Raw genomic sequence first — 22,444 nt, forward strand, 5'->3', positions numbered from 1 at the left:
AAAAAAAAAAAAAAAGATTAAAGCTCATAAAAAATTTAAAAAAAAAGATTAAAGCTCATTTATAACCTTTGCTAAACAAGTTTTACTGGAGTAGTGTCATCTACATCCAGATTACAGTAGATTTAGGAAACAATGAGATATGAAGAAGGAAATAATCACTAATTTTTGAGAACATACTATATGCCTGAACCACAGTAAGTATGAAAGATACCATTTGAGCCGCACTCAAACCCTAAGGGGAAGGAATTAGTAATAATGCTAATTTGTAGACGAAGACTCTGAGACCCAGTAAGTAGAAATATTTTGTCTGTTAGAGGTAGTTCTCAAATCCTAGGTTTGTTAACCTCAAATTCCAAAGTTCTTGCTCCCTTAATGTTCTATACACTGCTCTGAAATGTGTGGCTATGAAGGAAGGAACAGCAAACAGTAGCTAGGGTGAGTCAAAGCCAGGGTGATGAACTGGTTATAATTTTTTATTAAAACAAAAAAAACCTGAAGATATTTATGGATTGATGAAGATAAGCTGGGAGAGAGAGTGAGGGAGAAAGCACCTATCTGATGGAGAGTATGGATATCCATGCTGGGCAAGAAGAGGAGGACCGCTCCAGGGCAGGGTCTCTAGGGGTACTGTGTGCCTGGAAGCAAGGGAGAGAATTCTAGTTCTTTAGTTCTTCTCCACTATTGGTCACAGACTAAAGTGTCAGGGCAGGATCTTTTCTGTTAGGGACAGAACTCAGGAAAGATTTGGTTCCTTAAGAAATACATGTTTCAAACAAACAAAAAAGTGAAAAAGAGAATTTAAAATTTAACAATACCATGTAGACATCAAACTCATCCAGGCATCTGAAAGGAGATTCAGCGATGGACCAAAGGGAAAGAATAAAACACACTGTGGAGAAAGAACGTTCGCCTCCAGACAGGGCTCTCATATCATTGAAGGCAGCTTTATTTCCTTCTCCAGGCTGAACCTTGAAGAGAGTTGATAAGAAACAGAAAACTAAGTATGTAAAAGGCCAGATTAAATTCTTTACAACACAGATAAATAAATAATAGAAAGTAAAAAGGAGATGAGAATAAAATGACTAGTCATTTGGAAATATCCATTTCATTCAAAATACTTTACAGTAAAACAGTTATATGTAAAATGGTATTTCTCATTCTACTGCAAGAGAATCAGACTGAAAACTTTTTTCATCATAAGTGAATTTAACATACCAAAATTCCAAAGGCTTAATAACAAAAATATCAATGTAATCAACATTATTATTATTTTTTGAGACAGGGTCTTACTCTGTTGCCCAGGCTGGAATGCAATGGCATGATCTTGGCTAACTGCAACCTCTGTCTCCCAGGCTCAAGTGATCCTCCCACCTCAACCTCCCTAATAACTGGGACCACAGAAGTATGCCAGCATGGCCAGCTAATTTTTGTATTTTTGGTTTTTTTTGGTGAAGATGAGGTTTCCCCATGTTGCCCAGGCTGGTCTTGAACTCCTGGGTTCAAGCAATCCTCCCATCTCAGCCTCACAAAGTACTGGGATTACAGGTGTAAGCCACCACACCCAGCCCTGAAACTGAAGTTTCAAACATTTAAAAGTGCTGAGATTTTTTGTTACTTGAATTATAGTGACATCTAGTGGTTAAACTGCACTAAAAGTAATTACTGAACGTCAAAAGGACAGAACCAACTTGAAAAACCATATACTGGCCGAAGAAATGCATTGAAATATGTAAATAATATCTTTGTAAAATTCTTTACTAAATAAAGGCCCATAGAAACAATAAGAAAGCAACCAACAAAATTAACAGCAAATCGTCCACACAATTTCCTGAGAATATACAATAACATTAGGAAGGATTCTATTTTTTTTTGACAAAATTCCAGATATACATATACGCATACAAGGTGAAAACAGAGGAACAACTAGTTTCATATTAATAGCAGACATATAGCTTCCAATATTTTTCAATTCACTATTTGAAAAATGATATTGTTCTCAAGTTAGCACTCATTTATTTTTATTATTATTAATATTCTAAGGCAAAAATTTCAAATCTAAACATACTCTAAACTTTTACATCTATCATAAGTCTGAATCCTCTATGAAAATTCAAATGAAAAAGCAATATTAACATAAGCAATAGAAGATCAAACCAAACCAACAATCAACCGAACACAAATCTCCACATAAAAGCAAGAACTAAATACCAAGATGCAATCTTGTCCCAAAATGACATTTTGCATCAATTTAATAAATGAAGCCCTAGGTAAATTTGGGGGATCTAGCTTTTACTCCCCCCTCCCCGCCATCTATTACTAACATGTCATGGAACTTCAGTGCCAGTTTCCTTAGTAGTAAAATGAAGACCACAGAAGTTAAAGATTCTTCAAGCAATGATATTCTTTTGAAAAACAGAGATGACAACATCAGAAAGTCTAGCTTGAGTTGTTTTGTATAGTTAGCTCTAGAGATAAATTATTCAAACACTTCTAATATTTTCCTTTTCTCCATTTTTTTATTATAGTATATTTTTTTATAGAGAACACAAAAGTGTACAACTCAATTTTTTACAATATATACACACATCTGGGTAACCACTACTGAGATCAAGACACAAGAACATTCCCAGCATCTAAGCAAACTACTTGTATCATATTATCATTCATGAAAAGGATGATGATTAAAATCATTCTGATTTTAATCACCCAACATCAACCTTAACAGTTCCTGAACTTCATATGTAGATGTTACATATACTCTTTTGTATATATGCTTCATATTTATATACACTAACTACACACCCTTGTAACTGGCTTCTTTCACTCACCATTGTCAGATCATCTATGTTGTACGTAACAGCAGTTTGTTATTTTCATTTCTGAATAGTATCTCATTGTTTGAATACACCCTAATGTATCCATTTGACTCTGGGTAGACATTGGGTTGCTCAGTTTTGGGCCATGATAAATAAAACTATGAACATTTACAAATTATCTGCTTGAGAAAATAAGCACTAATTTTTTCTTGGGTTTACGTGCAAGAATGGAACTGCTTTAACAGACATTGACACAGAGAGGTTTCCAAATGAGTTTTACCAAATTATACTCCCACCATCAGTGTATGAGAGTTGAAATTCCACACCCTTACCAACACAAGACATTGCCAGTCTTGTTCATTTTCGTCATAATAAGGGTGTGATAGTAACTTACTGTGATATAAATAATATTTCTCTGATGACTAACAATTCTCAACAGTTTTTCATGTGTTTACTCACCATTTACATAAACTGGTTTCTGTTTAAGGGTTTTGACCATTTTAAAATGTGTTGTCTGTCTCTTTCTTAGTACCTATTATTCTTTAATTCTAGACATAAGTTCTTTGTTGCATGTGTGCATCACAAATATCTTCTCCTAGTCTGTAGCTTCTTTTTCACTTGTTTAATGTTACTTTTTGATGAAGAGAAGTTCTTAATAAAGTCCAAATTATCAATCTTTTCTTTTAAGCAAGTTGCTCTACGTCCCATTTTAAAAATCTTACACACACACACACACACACACACACACACACACACCCATAAAGACACTGTCTTCTTCTAGAAGCTTTATTGTTTTAAATTTAGGTCTATGATCAACTTAAATTCCTTTTTGTACATAAAGTTAGGGGGGTCAAACTTTGCTTACTGTTTATTTTACCAAAAGGATATCCAACAATTTGAACCTAACACCATTCATGAGAAGACGACCCTTTTCCACAGGCTTGCAGTGGAGTCCTGTCATAACATATATGTATGATTTATGCATATACATAAGGTCTACCTTGAGTCTCTATTCTGTTTTATTCCTACTGTACATTTGCTTTCTACTCTCCAATTTCTGCCTTTGTAACACTGTATCCTTCTCTCTACTTGAATTTATAATGGACTTTTTTTCCTTTTAGCATCCTGAGATAGAACTTAGACCATTAATATTCAACTTTCCATTTTTACTAATGTATATATTTAAAGCTATAAATTCCCTTCTGAAAAACCCTATGGCTGTATCATACAAGTTTTGATGTTTTCTTTTTACTGTTGTTTGATTCAAAATTATATTCTAATTTCTATTTGATTTCTTTTTTGACCTATGGATTATATAGAAATGTGCTACTTAATTTTCTAACATTCATTAAGCTTTAAGGGTACCTGTTATTTCTAATTTCATTCCACTTTACAATATATTCTGTATGACATCAATGCTTTGAAATTTGTTGAGAATTGTATTATGCCTATCATACAGTCTATCTTGGAGAATGTATTATGTGTTGATGAATAGAACATACATTCTGAATTTGTTGGGTAGAATGTTCTGTAAATATCTNATAGCCAGGAAGATGGTCCAGTTTGGTAGATGTTTCACATGTACTTCAAAACAATATACAATCTGTGGTAGTTTGGCACAATGTTCTATAGCTCTGCCAATTAGGTCCATTTGGTTGTGTAATTTAAATCTTATATTGCCTTACTGACTTTTCATCTGATTGTTTTATCCATTACTAAGAAAGGTTTATTAAATTTTCCAACTCTAATTGTCAATTCTACTTTGCCTTTGAGTTCTCCCAATTTTTATGTATTTTGAAGCTATGTTATTAGGTACATACAAATTTAAATATTTTAAAAAACAACTTTTATAACTATGAAATAGCCCTTTCAGCCTCTAGTATTATTTCTTGCATAAAGTCTATCTTGTTATTATTACAGCTTAATCTCAGCTTTCTTTTGACTAATGTTTGCAAGGTGTATCTTTTACCACATTTTACTTAGGATCTTCTCTGTCCTATGTTAATATTTGAAGTGTATTTTGATAAACAGCATACAGTTAGTTTTTATATTTTTCTACTCAGCCTGAGAATGTTTTTAATTTAATAATTTTGTGCACTTACAGTTAATATAATTACTGATATATGTAGATTTGAGCCATGCATCTAGTTTCAATTTGTTCCATACATTCTTTATTTCTCTTCCCTTTTTGCCTTCATTTAATTGAGTACTTTTGTTTTCCACTCCTTTTATTTGGTCTCTGCTAGCTTTAAAATTATACATTCTTTTAAAATTTAGTGGTTACTCTTGAGATTGCAATATGTATCGCTGATGTATTAGTTTATCTTAAATTCGTGTTGGTATTACTTCCTGAAGGTACAAGAACCTTACAACAGTTTAACTATAGGTACTTCTATTCTCTTCTTGTGCTATTATCATATATTTGACTTTTACAGCTGCTAAGCCCCTCAAGACTTGGGTGTCTATTCAGCAATATTATTATTGTTGATTTAGACAGCCGAAACTGTTTTGTATTTACCCATAGATTTATCTTTTGCATTCCTTTCTGTTCCTTCTGCAGTTCCATGTTTCCATCTGTGACCATTTTTCTTTCATCTGAAGATGGTCTTTAGTATTTCTTGTGGGCCAAGCATACTGAAGACTAATTATTTCAGCTTTTATTTATCTGAAAACTAAGATGCTTTACCTTCATTTTTGAAAGGTAGTTTTGCTAGTTAGTGAATTCTAGATACCGGTTTTTAAAAATTCTGCTAGCACTTTAAAGTCTGTCAGGTAATGTTCACCTTCCACAATTTCTGTTAAAAAGTCTGCCTTCAGTTTTATTGTTGCTCTTTGGAAACTAATGCCTATTTTTTCTCTTGCTACTTCTAAGATTATCTATTTGTTTTTGGTTTTCAGCTATTTGACTATCATATGTTTTTTAGGTGTGGTTTCTTTATATTTACCTCACTTGTAGCTCGCTGAGGTTTCTGAATCTAGATTGATGTATTTCAGTTTGGACAATTATCAAACATTATCTCTTCAAATATTCTTTCTGCTCTTTCTTTGTTCTATCCTACTGGGACTTCAATTATATTAAATTTGCTGGTTGTGCCCCTCATATCTCAAACTCTATTCAGTGTTTTCTATTTTTATACTGTTCAATTTAGGTATTTCCTTTTGACCTGCCTTTATTTCTGACTGTTAAATCCATCCAATGAGTTCTTCATTTCAGATATTACGATTTTTAGCTTTAGAATATTCTTGTGCTTCCAATTCTGTACTGAAATTGTGGATTCCAATTTTATGTTGAAACTCTGGATCTATTTTGTCCATTTTGTTTATGATTAACTCTGTGTTCTTTAACAAATTAATCATAGTTAAAAATATTAGTCTGCTTTCTCTTGTAACTATCATCTAGTAGTCTGGTTCTATTTTCTACTTTAAAAAAATTATCAGTCACCTTTCCATGCTTCTTCATGTATGTGGTAATTTTTACAGCTTTGAGGTATAAATAAAATATAATAAACTGCAGATATTTAAAATGAACAATTTGATAAGTCCTCTAATTTTATTCTTCCTTTTCAAAGTTGTTTTGGCTTAGGCCCTTTGCATTTCCATATGAATTTTAGAATCAGCTTGTCAATTTCCCCAAAAAGTCTCCCGGCATTTTAATGAAAACTGAACGGAGTCAGTCCATACATCAATTTGGGAAGAACTTAATTATTAATAATACTGAGTCTTCCGATCTAGTAACGCCCTATATAGCTCCATTTATTTAGGTCTTTAGTTTATCAACATTTCTTTTAGTAGTTTTCAGTGTATAGGTCTTGAATACCTTCTGCCAGATTTTTCCCTATTTTATAGTTTTGATGCTAATGTAAATAGTATTTTTTAAAATTTCAATTTCTAACCATTTGGTACAAGTATAAAGAAATATACTTCATTTATGCATACTGATTGTGTTTGTGATCTTGCTAGTTGTAACTTCAATGGTTTTAGTAGCTCTTTTTGTAGATTCCATCAGATTTTCTACAGAGATAACCATATTATTTGTGGATCAAAAGAGTTTTACTTCTTCTGTTTCATATACACGCCTTTCAGTTCTTTTTCTTGGCTAAATGTACTAGCTAGGATCTGTAGTGCTGCTTTTTCATAGAAATGGTGAATGTGGACAGAATTACTTTCTTCCTGATCTTAGGGGGTAAGCAGTCTTTTTTACCTTATGCTTGATATTTTGTGTAAAAGATCCATGGAGGCTCCAAATGTATAATATTTCACTAAAGAGGGGTCCCCTTCCCTTACATTAGGTTTGAGGTATGATAGGGCTCACAGTTAGTAAGGGCTGGATTGGGGTTAAGTTCCAATTTTCCTAAGACTTAGTCCACTTTTTATTCATAACTGTTCCTTGGGCCAGCTGTACACAACACCAGAACTCAGAAATTGACTAACTGAAATATTAGTTAGGTACCTAGCAGTTCCAAAGTTTCTACTCTGTCTTGTCAGCCCCCTACTACTATTCAAAGTCCAGAATCAGCAAATGCTCCCAGGAAAGAAAACATCTATCAATTGTCAGCCCACCTTGGACAGACTCTCCTATCCCTTGGAATTCCAATTTGTCTAGTCATTATTGTTTATATAGCTTTCCAGTGTCTTTAAAAATAAAAGTTTTATAATTTCCCTGGCTTTTTCATAGTTTGCAGTGAGAACAATAAACTACCATGACATACTACCTTCTCTATCAATAAGCGCAATTCCTCCCAATACTTTCAATTTTGTATCTTTAAAAATTGACTCTTAAAAACCAATGGTGGGTAGTTACCCATGATTTACCAGTAGAAGTTAAACATCTAACATTTATTCTAAGTATTAAAATGGAAGGATAAAATTTATGGTAAATAAGAGTAGTAAGCAATTATTTGAAAATTCAGCCCCAGAATATTTAGAGTGGGTAGTTGTTCTTGACCACCAGACTATACATTTTTTTAAATGCCGTATCTCCATATGCCCTCTTTTAACACATATGACTGTGAAAGAACCCATAAAATCCACCAAGTTGAACATGGTAGCTTTTTTTACTCAAAAGCGGCCAGAACTAGGGACAATTTCAGAAGTAAATAGTATAAACACAATTACGTGAGGAAGAACCTTCTTTGCTTCCTTATAGGAGACTGAAGACTATGCACTTTCCATAAAGCCTTGATTAACTTAAAATGCTGTGTAAATTTTAAAAAGGAACTAGTGGAGTAGAAAGACAAGGTAAATAATTGTAACTGGAAAAAAATTCCCAATTATCATCCTAGGAAAATAATGTGTTTGTCTCAAAATAAAATCTACACTAGCAGCTTTATTTAGTAAGATCAATTTTGGCCAAGACCATCCTTAACTTAAAAATAAATTATTTCTTTCAAAGACAACAGGTTAAAGTTTATCAATGTTTTAACAAAAGAAAAGCAGTAGGCTGGGCGTGGTAGCTTACACTGATAATCCCAGCATTCTTTGAGGACAAGGCGGGAGAATTGCTTAAGGCCAGGAATTTGAGACCAGCTTGGGCAACAGTGAGACCTTGTCTCTACAAAAAAAATAAATAAATAAAAAAATAAAGTTAGCTACTCATAGCTACTTGAGAGGCTGAGGCAGGAGGATCACTTTGAGCCCATGAGTTCAAGGTTCAAGGTTACAGTGAGCTATGATCCTACCACTGCACTCCAGCCTGGGCAATAGAGTAATACTACTCTGTCTCCAAAAAAAATCCCAACAAAAATAGAAAAGAAACAACTAGTTTTTCTAATGATTAAGATGCAAAGAATTAGGATACTTACTGATATACTTAGAGTTTCATTCTTGTGGTCAAAATTCATTTTTCCACAATAGGCCCGCTGAGATAGTAAGTTGTCAAAGTACAATTTGCATCGTAAAGTCAAACACCTTGAAATTTAAAAATTAGGCACATTAAAGAGGGCAAATATTTTTTAAAGAAGTATGCATGATCTAAGTATGTTAGAAAACCAGATGGAAATATGCTAAAATGTAAACATTAGTTACTCATTTAATAGTTGGGTTTTAGGTAATATTTTCCCTTGTATCTTTACATTCATTTATGCCCATACATTTTCACCAGTTCATTTACTTTTATAATTAAAAAAATTAATGAAACAAATTAAAGTGTCATCCTCCATTTAATATAACTCATTATACCACAGTCAGTGCTTAGGAATGTATCAGTCATTCAGCTAATTAATAATATAAGGCATTACCCTAATACATTATATAAAGATATCTTGTCCTTGAGAGGATTAACTCTCATGGTGATAGGATAAATGGACAAACTATCTATTTGTCTCCTCCCAACTTCACAGTAGCAAAAAAGCTAAAGGCACTCTCTTAAGCATTGTGTACCTCTAATGCCTTACACATTGCTTGCCACAATACAAACTCCATCATTCCTTCTCTATATATCAGATGGCATTTTACTGTAAGAAAAAACTTTCCATTCTTCCTCAATTCTTTATTTCCTTATCTAACTTTCTATTGTTAGGGAGTCTTATTCACTGGTTTCATTTTTACATAATTCACGTCATCTATTACTATCTTACTGTGATCCTCAAATTGCCCTAGATTTTTCTAATGGGCACTCCTTCAAGCTGTATTGTGTGTCCGCTAACATGACTCCCTATTTTTTGTTTTGAGCCCTTCCTTCCTTTCTGGCATAGCATGAGGCTCATCTGTACCTTCCCTGCCCAGCTCTAGAATCTGCCATTTTTCCATGGAGTCCTGGTATCTTTTAGTGGGGAATGGTATTTAGAAAATAAGATCTGCAAGGTAAGTCACTGGCCATGGTTTCCTAACATCTTTGCTCCCTAATAAGTCTATGGCTCATTTCTCTGGTACTCTTTTCCCTTCTATTTCCCCCCCTAAACTGCATTAAATTCCCACACTAGAAATCACTGACAGCCTGAGTTTCCTTTTGCTTCCACAGCAACTATTGCTAGCTAGTTTTCAGAGTTTTCTGTTAATGTTTCTTTCAATACAGATATGTATTCATTTATTGCTAAAAGAGATTGCTGTCATAAAATGGCAAAGTTCTCCAGAGTAAAGACATAAACAATTTAAAAAATTAGATCGTCTTAACTCTCCTCCTAAGATTGAGTAAACAACATGAAATAGTCGTGGTGAAGAATCATATGAAGGTAAGTAATACAGATAAAACTTCAGAAATACTGCAAGTTCAGTTCCAGACCACCACAAAAAAGTGAATATTGCAATAAAGGGACTTACACACATTTTTTGGTTTCCCACTGCATACAAAAGTTTTGTTTATACTATACTGTAGTCTATTTAAAGTGTACAATAGCATGTCTGAAGACTATATATACATACCTTAATTTAAAAATACTTTATTGCTAAAAAGTGCTAACAATCATCTGAGTCTTCAGTGTGAGTCAATCTTTTTTGCTGGTGGGGGATGTTGCCTTGATCTTGACAGCTGTTGACTGATCAGGGTGTTGGCTGTTGAAGCGGTATCCTTGACAGTTTCTTAAAATAAGACAACAATAAAGTTTGCCGTATCGACTAACTCTTTCTTTCATGAAAGATTTTTCTGCAGCATGTGATGCTGTTTGATAACTTTACCCAGAAAATTTCTTCCAAAGTTGGAGTCAACCCTCTCAAACTCTGCCCTGCTTTATTATTTTACGTGATATTCTAATACTTTGTTGTCATTTCAACAGTGTTCCAGGATCTTCACCAGTAGATTTCATTTCAAAAAACTGTTTTATTTGCTCTTCCATAAGACATAACTCCTCATTTGTTAAAGTTTTATCATTAGATTGCAGCAAGCAGTCACATCTTAAGGCTCCACACCTAATTCTAGTTCTCTTGCTACTTCCACCATATCTGCAGTTATTTCCTCAACTGAATCCCTCAAAGACATCCATGAAGGTTGGAATAACTTCTTCCCAACTCTTGTTAATGTTGATATTTTGACTTCTTCCCATGAATCATGAATGTTCTTAATGGTATCTAGAATGATGAGTCCTTTCCAGAAGGTTTTCAATTTATTTTGTCCAGATCTATTAGAGGAATCACTATCTACAGTAGCTATGGTCTTAAAAATGTATTTCTTGAATAAAAGACTTGAAAATTAAGATTACTCCTTGATTTATGGGTTACAGTATGGATGTTTGTTAGTAGGCATGAAAACAACATTAATCTTCTTTTATATCTTAACAGCTCTTGGGTGACCAGGTGCACTGTCCATGAGCAGTAACAATTTGAAAAAAATATTTTTTTCAGAGATGTAGGACTCAATAGTGGGCTTCAAATATTCAGTGAGCCATGATGCTGTAAACACATGTGCTCTCATCAAGCTTTGTTCTTCCATTTGTAGAGCACAGGCAAAGTAGATTCAGCACAATTTTTACGGGTCCTAGGATTTTCAGAATGGTAAATAAACATTGGCTTGAACTTAAAGTCACTAGCTGGATTTGCCTCTAACAAGAGATTTTGGCCTGTCCTGTGAAGCCAGGCATTGACTTCTCCTTTCTAGCTATGAAAGTCCTAGACGGTATCTTCTTCAAATACAAGGCTGTTTTATCTGTGTTGAAAATACGTTGTTTGGTGTAGCTACTTTCATCAGTTATCTTAGTCAGATTTCTGGAAGACGTGTGGCTTCTACATCAGCACTTACTGTTTCACCTTGCACTTTTATCTTAAAAAAAAAAAAAGCCTTTCCTCCAACCTCATGAGCAAACCTCTGCTAGCGTCACACTTTTCTTCTGTAGCTTCCTCACCTTTCTCAGCCTTCATCAAACTGGAGAGTTAGGGAATTGATCTGGATTAGGTCTTGACTTAAGGGAATGTTGTGGCTGCTTTGATCTTCTATCCAGACCATTAAAACGTTCTTCACATCAACAATAAGGCTGTTTGATTTTCTTTTCATTAGTGTGTTCACTGGAATAGCACTTTTAATTTCCTTCAAGAACTTTTCCTTTGCATTTACAACTTGGCTAACTGGCACAAGAGGCCTAGCTTTGGGCTTATCTTGGCTTTGGACATACCTTCCTCAGTAAGCTTAATCATTTCTAGCTTTTGATTTAAAGTGATAGAAATGCTACTCTTCCTTTCACTTGGACACTCAGAGGTCACTGTAAGGCTATCGATTAGCTTAATTTCAATACTGCTGTGTCTCAGGGAATAGAGAGGTCCAAGGACAGACAGAGATGAGGGAATGAAAGGCCAGTCAATGGAGCAAGAAGAACAGACACAACATTTATTGATTAAGTTTGCTGTATTATATGTGCACAGTTTATGGCACCAGAAAACAATTTCAATAGTAGCAAAGATCACTGATGACAGATCACTACAACAGATCAATAATAGTGAAAAAGTCTGAAACATTGCAAAAATTAAAATATGACACAGCGACATAAAGTGATCACATGCTGTTGGATAAATGATACTGACAGACTTGCTTGAAGCAGGCTTGCCATAAACCTTCAATTTGTAAAAAATGTAATATTTGTGAAGTGCAATAAAATGAACTGTAGTAAAATGAGGTATGCCTGTAAACTGTAAGATCAGTACTTTACAAAAAAACCTTTTAAATACAAATTTCTGAGTAATGATATAAAAATATATCCTACTCCATCTGGAACAGATTCATGTAGTAATAGAGATTAGGTTTATTCTTCTGCCTGAAATGACAAAACAAATGAAACAAGCGTTTTCAGACTCTGGCTATCTTCAGGCTCCACATCTCATTCTAGTTCTCTTGCTACTTCCACCATATCTGTTACTTCCTCCACTGAATCCCTCAAAGACATCCATGAGGGTTGGAATTAACTTCTTCCAAACTCTTGGGGTTTTCAGACTCTGGCTATCAGATAGTGACTATCAGATCATTTGACTAGAACTAGCAGGCCGTTCTAGTCAAATGATCTCTGAAAGATAGGAAACAAACAAATTGAACCCTATCAATGCCCCACATTGCTACTCATTGAAAGAGTACAAAAGAGTAGAAGCTTCTAAGTAGAGCTGTTGTTCCTGTTTGAGGAGATGGAGCTGGGAGTCTGGGGAGGCCAAAGAAACTCCAGAGGATCTACAAAGGGTTCTGTTCCAGTCTTGAGCAGAGTACTGGTCAGTGCATATGTGTGAGGACACCATTTGAGGCTGGGAAAAGAAATATCCAAAGGAAATAGAAGTAACTCCCACAGCTCACAGACAACCACGAATAGTTCATGTTCTCACTGGCTAGAGAGAAAATCTCATGATTCACAAGACATTGGTAGAGTACTTAGAATAGCACCGCCTCAGAGGTAGGAAAAAAATTAGCCCGCAATCAACGGCTGCTCTAATCTCAACTAACAAGGCTTAAAAGTAGCCTCAAAAGAGTAAAAATGAGTACTTTTAAATTCTTGTTTCTAAAACTGAAACAGGAACTTCAAAATCTAACCTACAGTTGAGGAATATGGTCAATGTATTAGAGCTAGGTACATTTTTAAAAAATTTGTATAGTCTTAAGATTGAAGAGTTTTGGGTATAAAAACAGTTTTAAAAAGTATATTACTGAGGGAATTTGCCTGGAGAAAAACAGAGGCAAATAAAAGGACTAGGGCTGTCTTGGATTCATGTATATTAAAGGGCCGTCCCTCCCTATCAACTATCCTCTGGTTTATTTCTGTCACTTGTGAGTCAATCTACCCCTGTGAGTCTGAACATCTCTGGATATGTTAATAATATCCAGTTTCCCTAACTCTGTAATTCATTTATCCAATCAATATATATCAAGGGCTACTATATATATAAGGTACGGTTATAGGCACTGGAGATACAGCAGTAAACAAAACAAGAGTTTCTGCATTCATGGAGCTACGTCATTCTAGGAGATTATAGTAAGCCAAATGAGATACGACCTTTACAGTTCCTACCAAATGCTTGTATCCATTAAAAACATGCAATGGCCAGGGGTAAAATAAGCTGTCTTATATGGGCACAGTTTGTGGCACATGAAAACAATTTCAGTAGTAACAAAGATCACTGATGACAGATCACTATAGAGATTAATAATGAAAAAGTCTGAAATATTGCAAAAATTAAACAAAATATGACACAGAGATATAAAGTGACCACTAGAACTAATGAGTTCTCTGCTTCAAAGGACCTATGTAAGCAATGAATAATCATCTGTGAGTGACCTCATAAAGAGTATCTAAAAGAGTGGAAAAGTTGGATAAGCTGACTATAAAGATCCCTTTGGATTAGGAATTCTCTGATTAAATTATAGAATCTGAAGTACTGAATAACAAAGCAAGCATTAATAGTCTTTGCTATAACAGGATTACATAAATAATGTGAAAACAAAGAAACAAAAATGTATAATGTATAGTAATATTTTTCAATGTACTTACCTTCTAAATTGTTGATATGTTTTGAATCTGTGGGTCATGATTTCTCCCAGTAATTTAATAAACTTTTTTAAAGTCCTTACTTTATTATCCAGATCAAGATAGGTCTCTCTTGCTTCTTGGTACTGCCTATTATAAAAACAAAATATCAAGTAAAAATATGCCACACATACAAAAAACATAGTAAGAGTAAAATCTCAGATTTGACTGGGAATAACAGGGAGGGACAGAGAGTAATAAGGGGGCCCAGCAGCAGTCAATTTCATACATTTCCAGTCAAATTATAGTCCCAGAATGAAAGGGTGGTACAGAATGACAGTGCTACCTGGACAGAGAAGGAACAAAGTCCAATCCCTAGAGAAGGCAGAGACTGTAGGTCAGCAATGCCCAGGTGGGGCCCAGAGGTAGCAGATCTTAGAGAAAGCTAGCAAAAACATACCTTCTAAAAAGGAAGGGGTCACACTGGAAGAAAGGTTTCCTTTAGGGACAGATGCCAATAAAAGAAAAAAGAATTCAAGCCAGTGTCAGAAACTGCCCTCCCCTGTTGTAAACAAGGTAAGATCAAAGAGGCAGAGATGGCATGGCTACTCAAGAGTGACATTACAAAAGGCAACAGCCTATTACTGTGGCAAGTCTATAACTCAATTAGTACGAAAGGCAACCCTGGTTGAGGCTCCCATAGCTACCTTTCCCATTCTCCTTCAAATAACTGGCCCAGGAAAATTCAACTAATTAAAAAGTAAGTAACAAAAACACATTGGCATAGCATCCAAAGATATTTATGGGAAAAAGATGAAAAAGAACAGCAAAACTCTCCTATTGACAAAGAAAACATATCAGAACAGTGTTGCCACAAAGCAGATGAAAACTATAACTGAACACCATGCATTAAAAAAAAAACAAGAGTCCAGTTGTAGTGGCTCATGCCTGTAATCCCAGCACTTTGCAAGGCCAAGGTGGGAGGATCATTTGAGTCCAGGAATTAGAGACCAGCTTGAACAATATAGCAAGACTCTGTCCCTACAAATAATAAAATAAAAATTAGCCAGGAGTGGCAGCATGTGCCTGTGGTCCCAGCTACACAGGAGGGTGAGGCACAGGATCAATTGAATCCAGAAGTTCAAGGCTGCAGTGAGCCATGATTGCACCGCTGCACTCCAGCCTTGGAGACAGAGCAAGAGCCTGTCTTAAAAAGACAAACAAACAAAAACATTAGACAAGTGCTACCAGGAAGGAATACCTCAAAGCAGACATAAAAGAACCGAAGGAACAGATAAACAATAGAAGGTGAGAATCAGACAAGAGTAGGTAAAGCAAGAGAACCCATGGTCAGGAAGGTAGGAGGGCTAGAATTTCTCCCCAAAAAGAATACACACAGATATGAAGACAAAATGAGAAGATACATAGGAGAAAACAGAAACATGGAAAACACATTGATGGAAATAAAGAACATAAATGAGAAAATCAAGAAAAACAAAAAAATCAGATAAAATCGTTAGACAGAATAACTAGAGAAGATATAGAGAGCCATTATAACAGAAGACCTTGAAAAAAAAAGCAAAACAATGAAACAACATATTTTAAAATAAAATTCAACAAAATTTTTAAGAACCAAAAGACTTAAATCTACATATTGAAAAAGCACAATGTTTAACAATGAAAGAATCACTGAATCTAACATTCTGGACAAGTTACAGGACATACTAGACAAGCACCATCATAAACAAGATGCTCAGAAGAAAAAGCACAAGCCAAGAGTTTTCTATTAGGCCAAACTATTCTTCAAACATAAAAGCTAAAAACAAATTCTTATCAACCTGCAAAACACAGAAAATATTTATACATGTCATTCTCAAGCAAAAGAGAACAACTTTTCAAATGGCTGAGTGGTCATGTGGAAAAAAACAAAATCATTCCTCACACCATACACAAAAATAAACTCTAAATCACAAATATCACATTTAAAAATGTACATGCAGAAGTACTAAAAAAAATCATAGGTAATTAGAACAGGTTGAAAAAGTAATAAAAAAGAAAAAAAGTCATAGGTGAATACCTTTATAATCTATATGGAGAGAAAAGCATTTTAACTATGACCCAAAATCCAGATGTAATCAAAGACTGACAAATTGAGCTAAATAAATTTAATCTTTTCATGGTAAAAATACATATATACAAATTCAAAAAAGAAATGGTTAACAGAAAAATTTGCAATATTTAGCTAATATTTCTAACATATATATGTTAGAAACAAACTGAGGAAAAAACACTATAGAAAAATAATTTGAAAATAGAAGGTAATTCACAAGGTATAAAAATGATTCTTAAATATATGAAAAATGTTTTATTCATAATGATGGAATATAATTAAAGTTACATTAATATGCCATTTCTTAGCCATCAGACAGGCACAAATTAAAAAGCCTAACTATACACTATATACTTTGCTGGCAAGGTTGGGGAAAATCCTGTCTCATACAGGTTGAGCATTCCTAATCCAAAAATTTGAAATTTGGGAGAAAAATTTCCCAGCACTTTGGGAGGCAAAGGCGGGAGAATCGTGTGAGGTGAAGAGTTCAAGACCACGTTGGCCAACATGGTGAAACCCTGTCTCTACTAAAAGTACAAAAATCAGCTGGGCGTGGTGGCAGGACCTGGTAATCCCAGCTTCTCAAGAGGCTGAGCAGGAGAATCACTTGAACCCAGGAGGTTGAGTTGCAGTGAGACAAGATCGTGCCGCAGCACTCCAGCATGGGCAACAGAGTGAGACTGTCTCAGAAAAACAAACCAAAAACCTTAAATTCAAAACGCTTCAAAATCCGAAACATTTTGAGCACTGATATAACGCCACAAGTGAAAAATTCCACACCTGACTTCATGGGACAGGTTGCAGTCAAAATGCAGGCACACAATGCAGTTTATTTATTCAGGGTCTGCAAGGGAAAAGAGAACTTCCTAGCCCTCTTCAGCTGTGATATATCTTTTCTGTACATGTATGACATACATAAACACTAGATATATATGTCACATTTTTTACTAAGCACTTATGTATGAATAAGCATAAGAAAATGGCTGCTTATAGGAAGCATATAAACTCAGAGTCAGGAATGAAGGAGATGCCACACAACCACAGACTGTTTACGTGGACGGCTAAGATAGTAACACCTTCACTTGCTGATGATTCAATATATACAAACTTTGTTCCATGCCAATATTTTGGAATATTGGCATATAGATATCTTGGAGATGGGACCCAAATCTAAACACAAAAAATGCATTTATGTTTTATATACACTGTATACACAGAGCCTGAAGATAATTTTCTGTAATTTTTAAATAATTTTGTGCTTAATTTTCTAACATTCATTAAATTTTAAGGGTACCTGTTATTTCTAATTTCATTCCATTTTACAATATATTCTGTATGACATCAATCCTTTGAAATTTGTTGAGACTTGTTCTATAACCCTTTCTGTGGTCAGTTTCAGTAAAATGTTCCATTTTTGTTTTAAGGAATGCATATTCTGCAATTGTTAGGTGCAGTGTTTTANCAGCCAGAAAAATGGTCCACTTTGGTAGATGTTTCACATGTACTTCAAAACAATATACAATCTGTGGTAGTCTGGCACAATGTTCTATAGTTCTGCCAATTAGGTCAATTTAGTTGTGTAATTTAAATCTTATATTGCCTTACTGACTTTTCATCTGATTGTTCCATCCATTACTAAGAAAGGTTTATTAAAATTTCCAACTCTAATTGTCAATTCTTCTACTTTGCCTTTGAGTTCTCCCAATTTTTATGTATTTTGAAGCGATGTTATTAGGTACGTACAAATTTAAATATTTTTAAAAATAACTTTTATAACTATGAAATGGCCCTTTCGGTCTCTAGTATTATTTCTTGCATAAAGTCTATCGTGTTATTATTATAGCTTAATCAGCTTTCTTTTGACTAATGTTTGCATGGTGTATCTTTTACCATATTTTACTTAGGATCTTCTCTGTCCTTATGTTAATATTTAAAGTGTATTTTGATAAACAGCATACAGTTAGTTCTTATATTTCTTCTATTCAGCCTGAAAATGTTTGCATGTGCAAGAAAATTCATTGCAGCATTGTCTGTAACTGCAAAATACTGGAAATAACCAAAATGCACACACACAAAATGACTAAATAAACTATGGTACAGATCAATGTGTGTGTGCAGTCTCACAAAAGAGAGTACAATGAAGGTGTAAAAAGAATGAGGACTATCTCAGTGAACTGATACAGAGTGATTTCCAGGTACACTGGTGTGTGGTAAAAGCAAGGCGGTTGATTACCTTTTGTGAAAGAAAGTAGAGGAACCATGGAAAAACGAAAACACATATGAACCAGCTTACTTCCACAAACAAACAAAAAACATGAAAGACAGAAAATAAAAAAGAACTGTTGCCTATAGGGAGTGGGCTGGGGGAAATAGGGTGGAAAGGATGAAAGAGGGAGAACACTACCCTGAGTATACTTTTGTTTATGGCTTTGACTTGTGAAAACATGTTAATTTCTACATATACCCCCAAAGAGAAATTAAATAAACAAGGATGAGAGAAATTTAAAATTGAATACAAACAAAAACATTTCTAAATCAAGTCAATTAATAACTACAACAATAAAGAAAGACCAACCTATTCCAAATAACTTTAGAACACAGTAAATTTACTAAATAGTAGAGAAAAAATTACAAAAGCATGTTGAATGCCTTTCTTTTCTTTTTTTTTTTTTTTTTTTTTTTTAAAAGAGTTTTGCTCTTGTTACCCAGGCTGGAGTGCAATGGCGTGGTCTTGGCTCACCGCAACCTCCGCCTCCTGGGTTCAAGCAATTCTCCTGCCTCAGCCTCCCAAGTAGCTGGGACTACAGGTGCGCACCACCATGCCCAGCTAATTTTTGTATTTTTTAGTAGAGACAGGGTTTCACCATGTTGGTCAGGATGGTCTCGATCTCTTGACCTCGTGATCCACCCGCCTCGGCCTCCCAAAGAGCTAGGATTATAGGCGTGAGCCACCGTGCCCGGCCTGAATGCTTTCCAATAATTTTCTTTTGGTAGATATTTATTGTGAAACTGAGTTAATGTTAATGTTGTTGACAGCCAGGGTTCCTCCTGAGAGAAAAAAGACAGAAACAAGGAATCGGTTGAGGTTAAAAAGCCCTTTGTGGGATTGGAGACACCAATACAAACGCACGTTTTCAGTTCTGTTAACTGAAAGGTGCTGGAAGAAATGCTACCCCCCAGCAACAATTAGCACACCTGAAATTCAAATTTTGTTTTTAGGTATCAATCCTTATAAAAAGGAACCAGGGCTCTTTGGAGAAGTGACTGATTCCAAGGCTGGATCAGGTACAGAACGGGCTCGAAACATTTTGTTATATCACAAAGTTTAAAAATGCTATTACAATAAAAAAAAATAAAGAAAGCATGTTAAGAAAATGCAGGAACCAGCTTGAAGAGCCTCCTTTTGACCAAAGATAGAACAATTTAAATCTTAAAATAGGCCACGTAGTAGCTCATGCCTGTAATCCCAGCACTTTGGGAGGCTGGGGTGGGATGATCACTTGAGCCTGGGAGGCAGAGGTTGCAGTCAGCCAAGATCCTGCCATTGCACTCCAGCCTGGGCAAAAGAGAGAGACCCTGTCTCAAAAAAGGAAAATCTTAAAATAAGCATGGACTGTAACTGACTACAGTCCATTGAGTAAAATAAAAATCTGTAAAGTGAAATTAACAAGCAAACTGAATACAAATGAAAACATTTCCAAATCAAGTCAATTAATAACAGCTAAGAGAGAAAAAAAAAACCTAACCCAAATAACTTTAATAACTTTAGAACACAGTAAATTTACTAAATACTAGAAAAAAATTGTAAACACATCTTGCAGAGGTATTTGGCAATAATTGCAAAGTCCATATTGCAAAGGCAAGTAAATATATTAATAAATAAATTGAAGATAAGGTAGGCTCTTCCTTACAAATGACTGACAAATATGACAGATGCAACAGAATTGAAAAATCCCCATTTTGCAAGCAGTATAGTAAAGATTAGCTCAGGTAAGAATTATTAGCAGATGACAAATCTAGCGGTGAAAACATTATGAAAAGCAGGATACTGGCAGAGTTGCAAAGTGCCTGCCCGCAGAATGTTTATTAGTTGCAAGCAAAAAAAATTATAGAGCACATAATGGAAAAAACAATTAACACCTTGTACTGGGTGGTCAAAATTAACATCATCAGCGAGACAGAGAGAGAGAGAGAGAGAGAGAGAGAGAGAGAGAGAGAGATTACATGCCTCTGGATGTGATACCCAGAGAAAGACACATCATCATTTCTGTGGCATCCTGGCCAAGGACACATTATGTACCTAATTATGAGAAAAAATATCATATAAAACCAAAACAAAGAGCATTCTATAAAACAGTATGACAAATGAAATATACAACTCTAGACTGCATCTGATATCGTAGGAAAGACATGGAGAACTGTCAACATGGGAATTGAACTACAGGTATCAATGTTAAATTTCCTGTACTTTATAACAGTATTGTGGCTATGTAAAATACTCTTATTCTTAGGGAACATGTTGAAGTACTAAGAGGTAAAAGGTTATGATATATGAAACCTATTCTTGAATGGTACAGAAAAAAAAATTAAAAGTGAGTATACATATGTGTGTGTGTGTGTGTACATGTACACATGCTAAATATATATGGCTTTTCAGTAATGTTTTAAGTGAGTATACATATATGTATGTGTGTGTGTGTGTGTGTGTACATGTACACATGCTAAATATATATGGCTTTTCAGTAATGTTTTATGATTTTTTTATACAGCTGTCCCTCAGTATCTGCGAAGGACCCGATTCCAAGGCCCCCTGGGCAGATACCAAAATCCATGGATCCCTTTTATAAGTGTCATTGTATTTGCACAGAACCTATATACATCCTCCTGTATACTTTAAATCATCTCTAGAGATTACTTATAATACCTAAGACAATGTAAATGCTATGTAAATAGTTGTTGTATTGTATTGTTTTTTAAATTCGTATTATTTTTTACTGTTGTATTCTTTTGTTGTTGTTTTGAGTTTTTTCCCCTAGTCTTTTCAATCTGTGGTTTGTTGAATCTGTGGATATGGAACCAGTGGATACAAAGAGCCAACTGTATTTATAATAATGGACGTACGTTTATGGCAACTGAATCTAGGCAGTTTCTCTATTCAATATACTATTAATTCCAAATGGGAACATCCACTAGGATTAAAACTTTGTTCGAGCTCTAGTTGCTTCTTAAATTATTACTGCAATTATTTTATTTTATAACTAATAGAAAGAGAAATGTAATATGTGAGTGATTAGCAGAACACAGACTTAAAATTGATTTTGTGCAGAAAAATAAATAGCTTTGGCTCAGGTTACTAAATTGACTGAATAAATTAACAACAAAAATCAGAAAGAACATCATAAAGCCACAATAAAACAGGATGGTTTTTTAACAACTGCCTGTGGCTGGGCGTGGTGGCTCATGCCTGTAATCCCAGCACTTTGGTAGGCGGAGGGAGGCGATCACTTGAGGTCAGGAGTATGAGACCAGTGTGGTCAACGTGGCAAAACTCCCTCTCTACTAAAAATACAAAAAATTAGCTGTACATGGTGGTATGTGCCTGTAATCCCAATTACTCGGCAGGCTGAGGCAGGATAATCGCTTGAACCGGGAGGCGGAGGTGGCAGTGAGACAAGATTGCACCACTGCACTGCAGCCTGGGTGACAGAGCAACACTCCATTTCAGGAAAACAAAACAAAACAAAAACCCAAAAAATTACCTGCAAATATATAAGTATCACAAAATTAATTTAATTTTAAAAATGTAATATGCTGAATAGAGAAAAAAGTACATGAAAAGTTCATAGAAAAACAAATATAAATAAAAGATATTCAGCTTCACTCAATATAAGAGAAAGGCACATTAAAATTATAGTTAATTCTTTTTCTTAAGAAAACTATCAGCAAAAAGAATCTAAGAAGGTCACACGCTATTTAGGCTGTAGGGAAATAGGCGCTCTAGTACATTGCTAACGGGAATGCAAAATGAGTACAATCCCTGGAAAGAGAAATCTGGCCATATGGAGTTTATCCTATTAAAAAAACCCAGAGTACATATAAAATAATGCAAGTTCAGTTACTGTGTTCCATTTGCAATAGCATAAGATTAGAGTAAA

General features: G+C 34.7%; 1 protein-coding gene across 4 annotated transcripts in view; it reads right to left on the reverse strand.

Moving 5' to 3' along the window:
* Window positions 1-22,444, reverse strand: part of SMC6 (structural maintenance of chromosomes 6) — a 93,241-nt gene that overhangs the window by 11,656 nt on the left and 59,141 nt on the right. For 3 of the 4 annotated variants that reach the window (XM_017526152.2, XM_037737459.1, XM_017526160.2), the window contains 3 exons: window positions 14,204-14,329; window positions 8,618-8,723; window positions 816-968 (listed from right to left, as the gene is read on the reverse strand). In XM_017526152.2, coding sequence (XP_017381641.1) covers window positions 816-968; window positions 8,618-8,723; window positions 14,204-14,329 — 385 coding nt within the window. Of the gene's footprint in view, window positions 1-815; window positions 969-8,617; window positions 8,724-14,203; window positions 14,330-19,202; window positions 19,338-22,444 lie in introns of those variants that run through there. The other variant, XM_017526170.2, reaches the window with a different exon arrangement.

Source organism: Cebus imitator, unplaced genomic scaffold, assembly GCF_001604975.1.
Source record: "Cebus imitator isolate Cc_AM_T3 unplaced genomic scaffold, Cebus_imitator-1.0 Scaffold1, whole genome shotgun sequence".
NCBI classification, from domain to species: Eukaryota; Metazoa; Chordata; class Mammalia; order Primates; family Cebidae; genus Cebus; species Cebus imitator.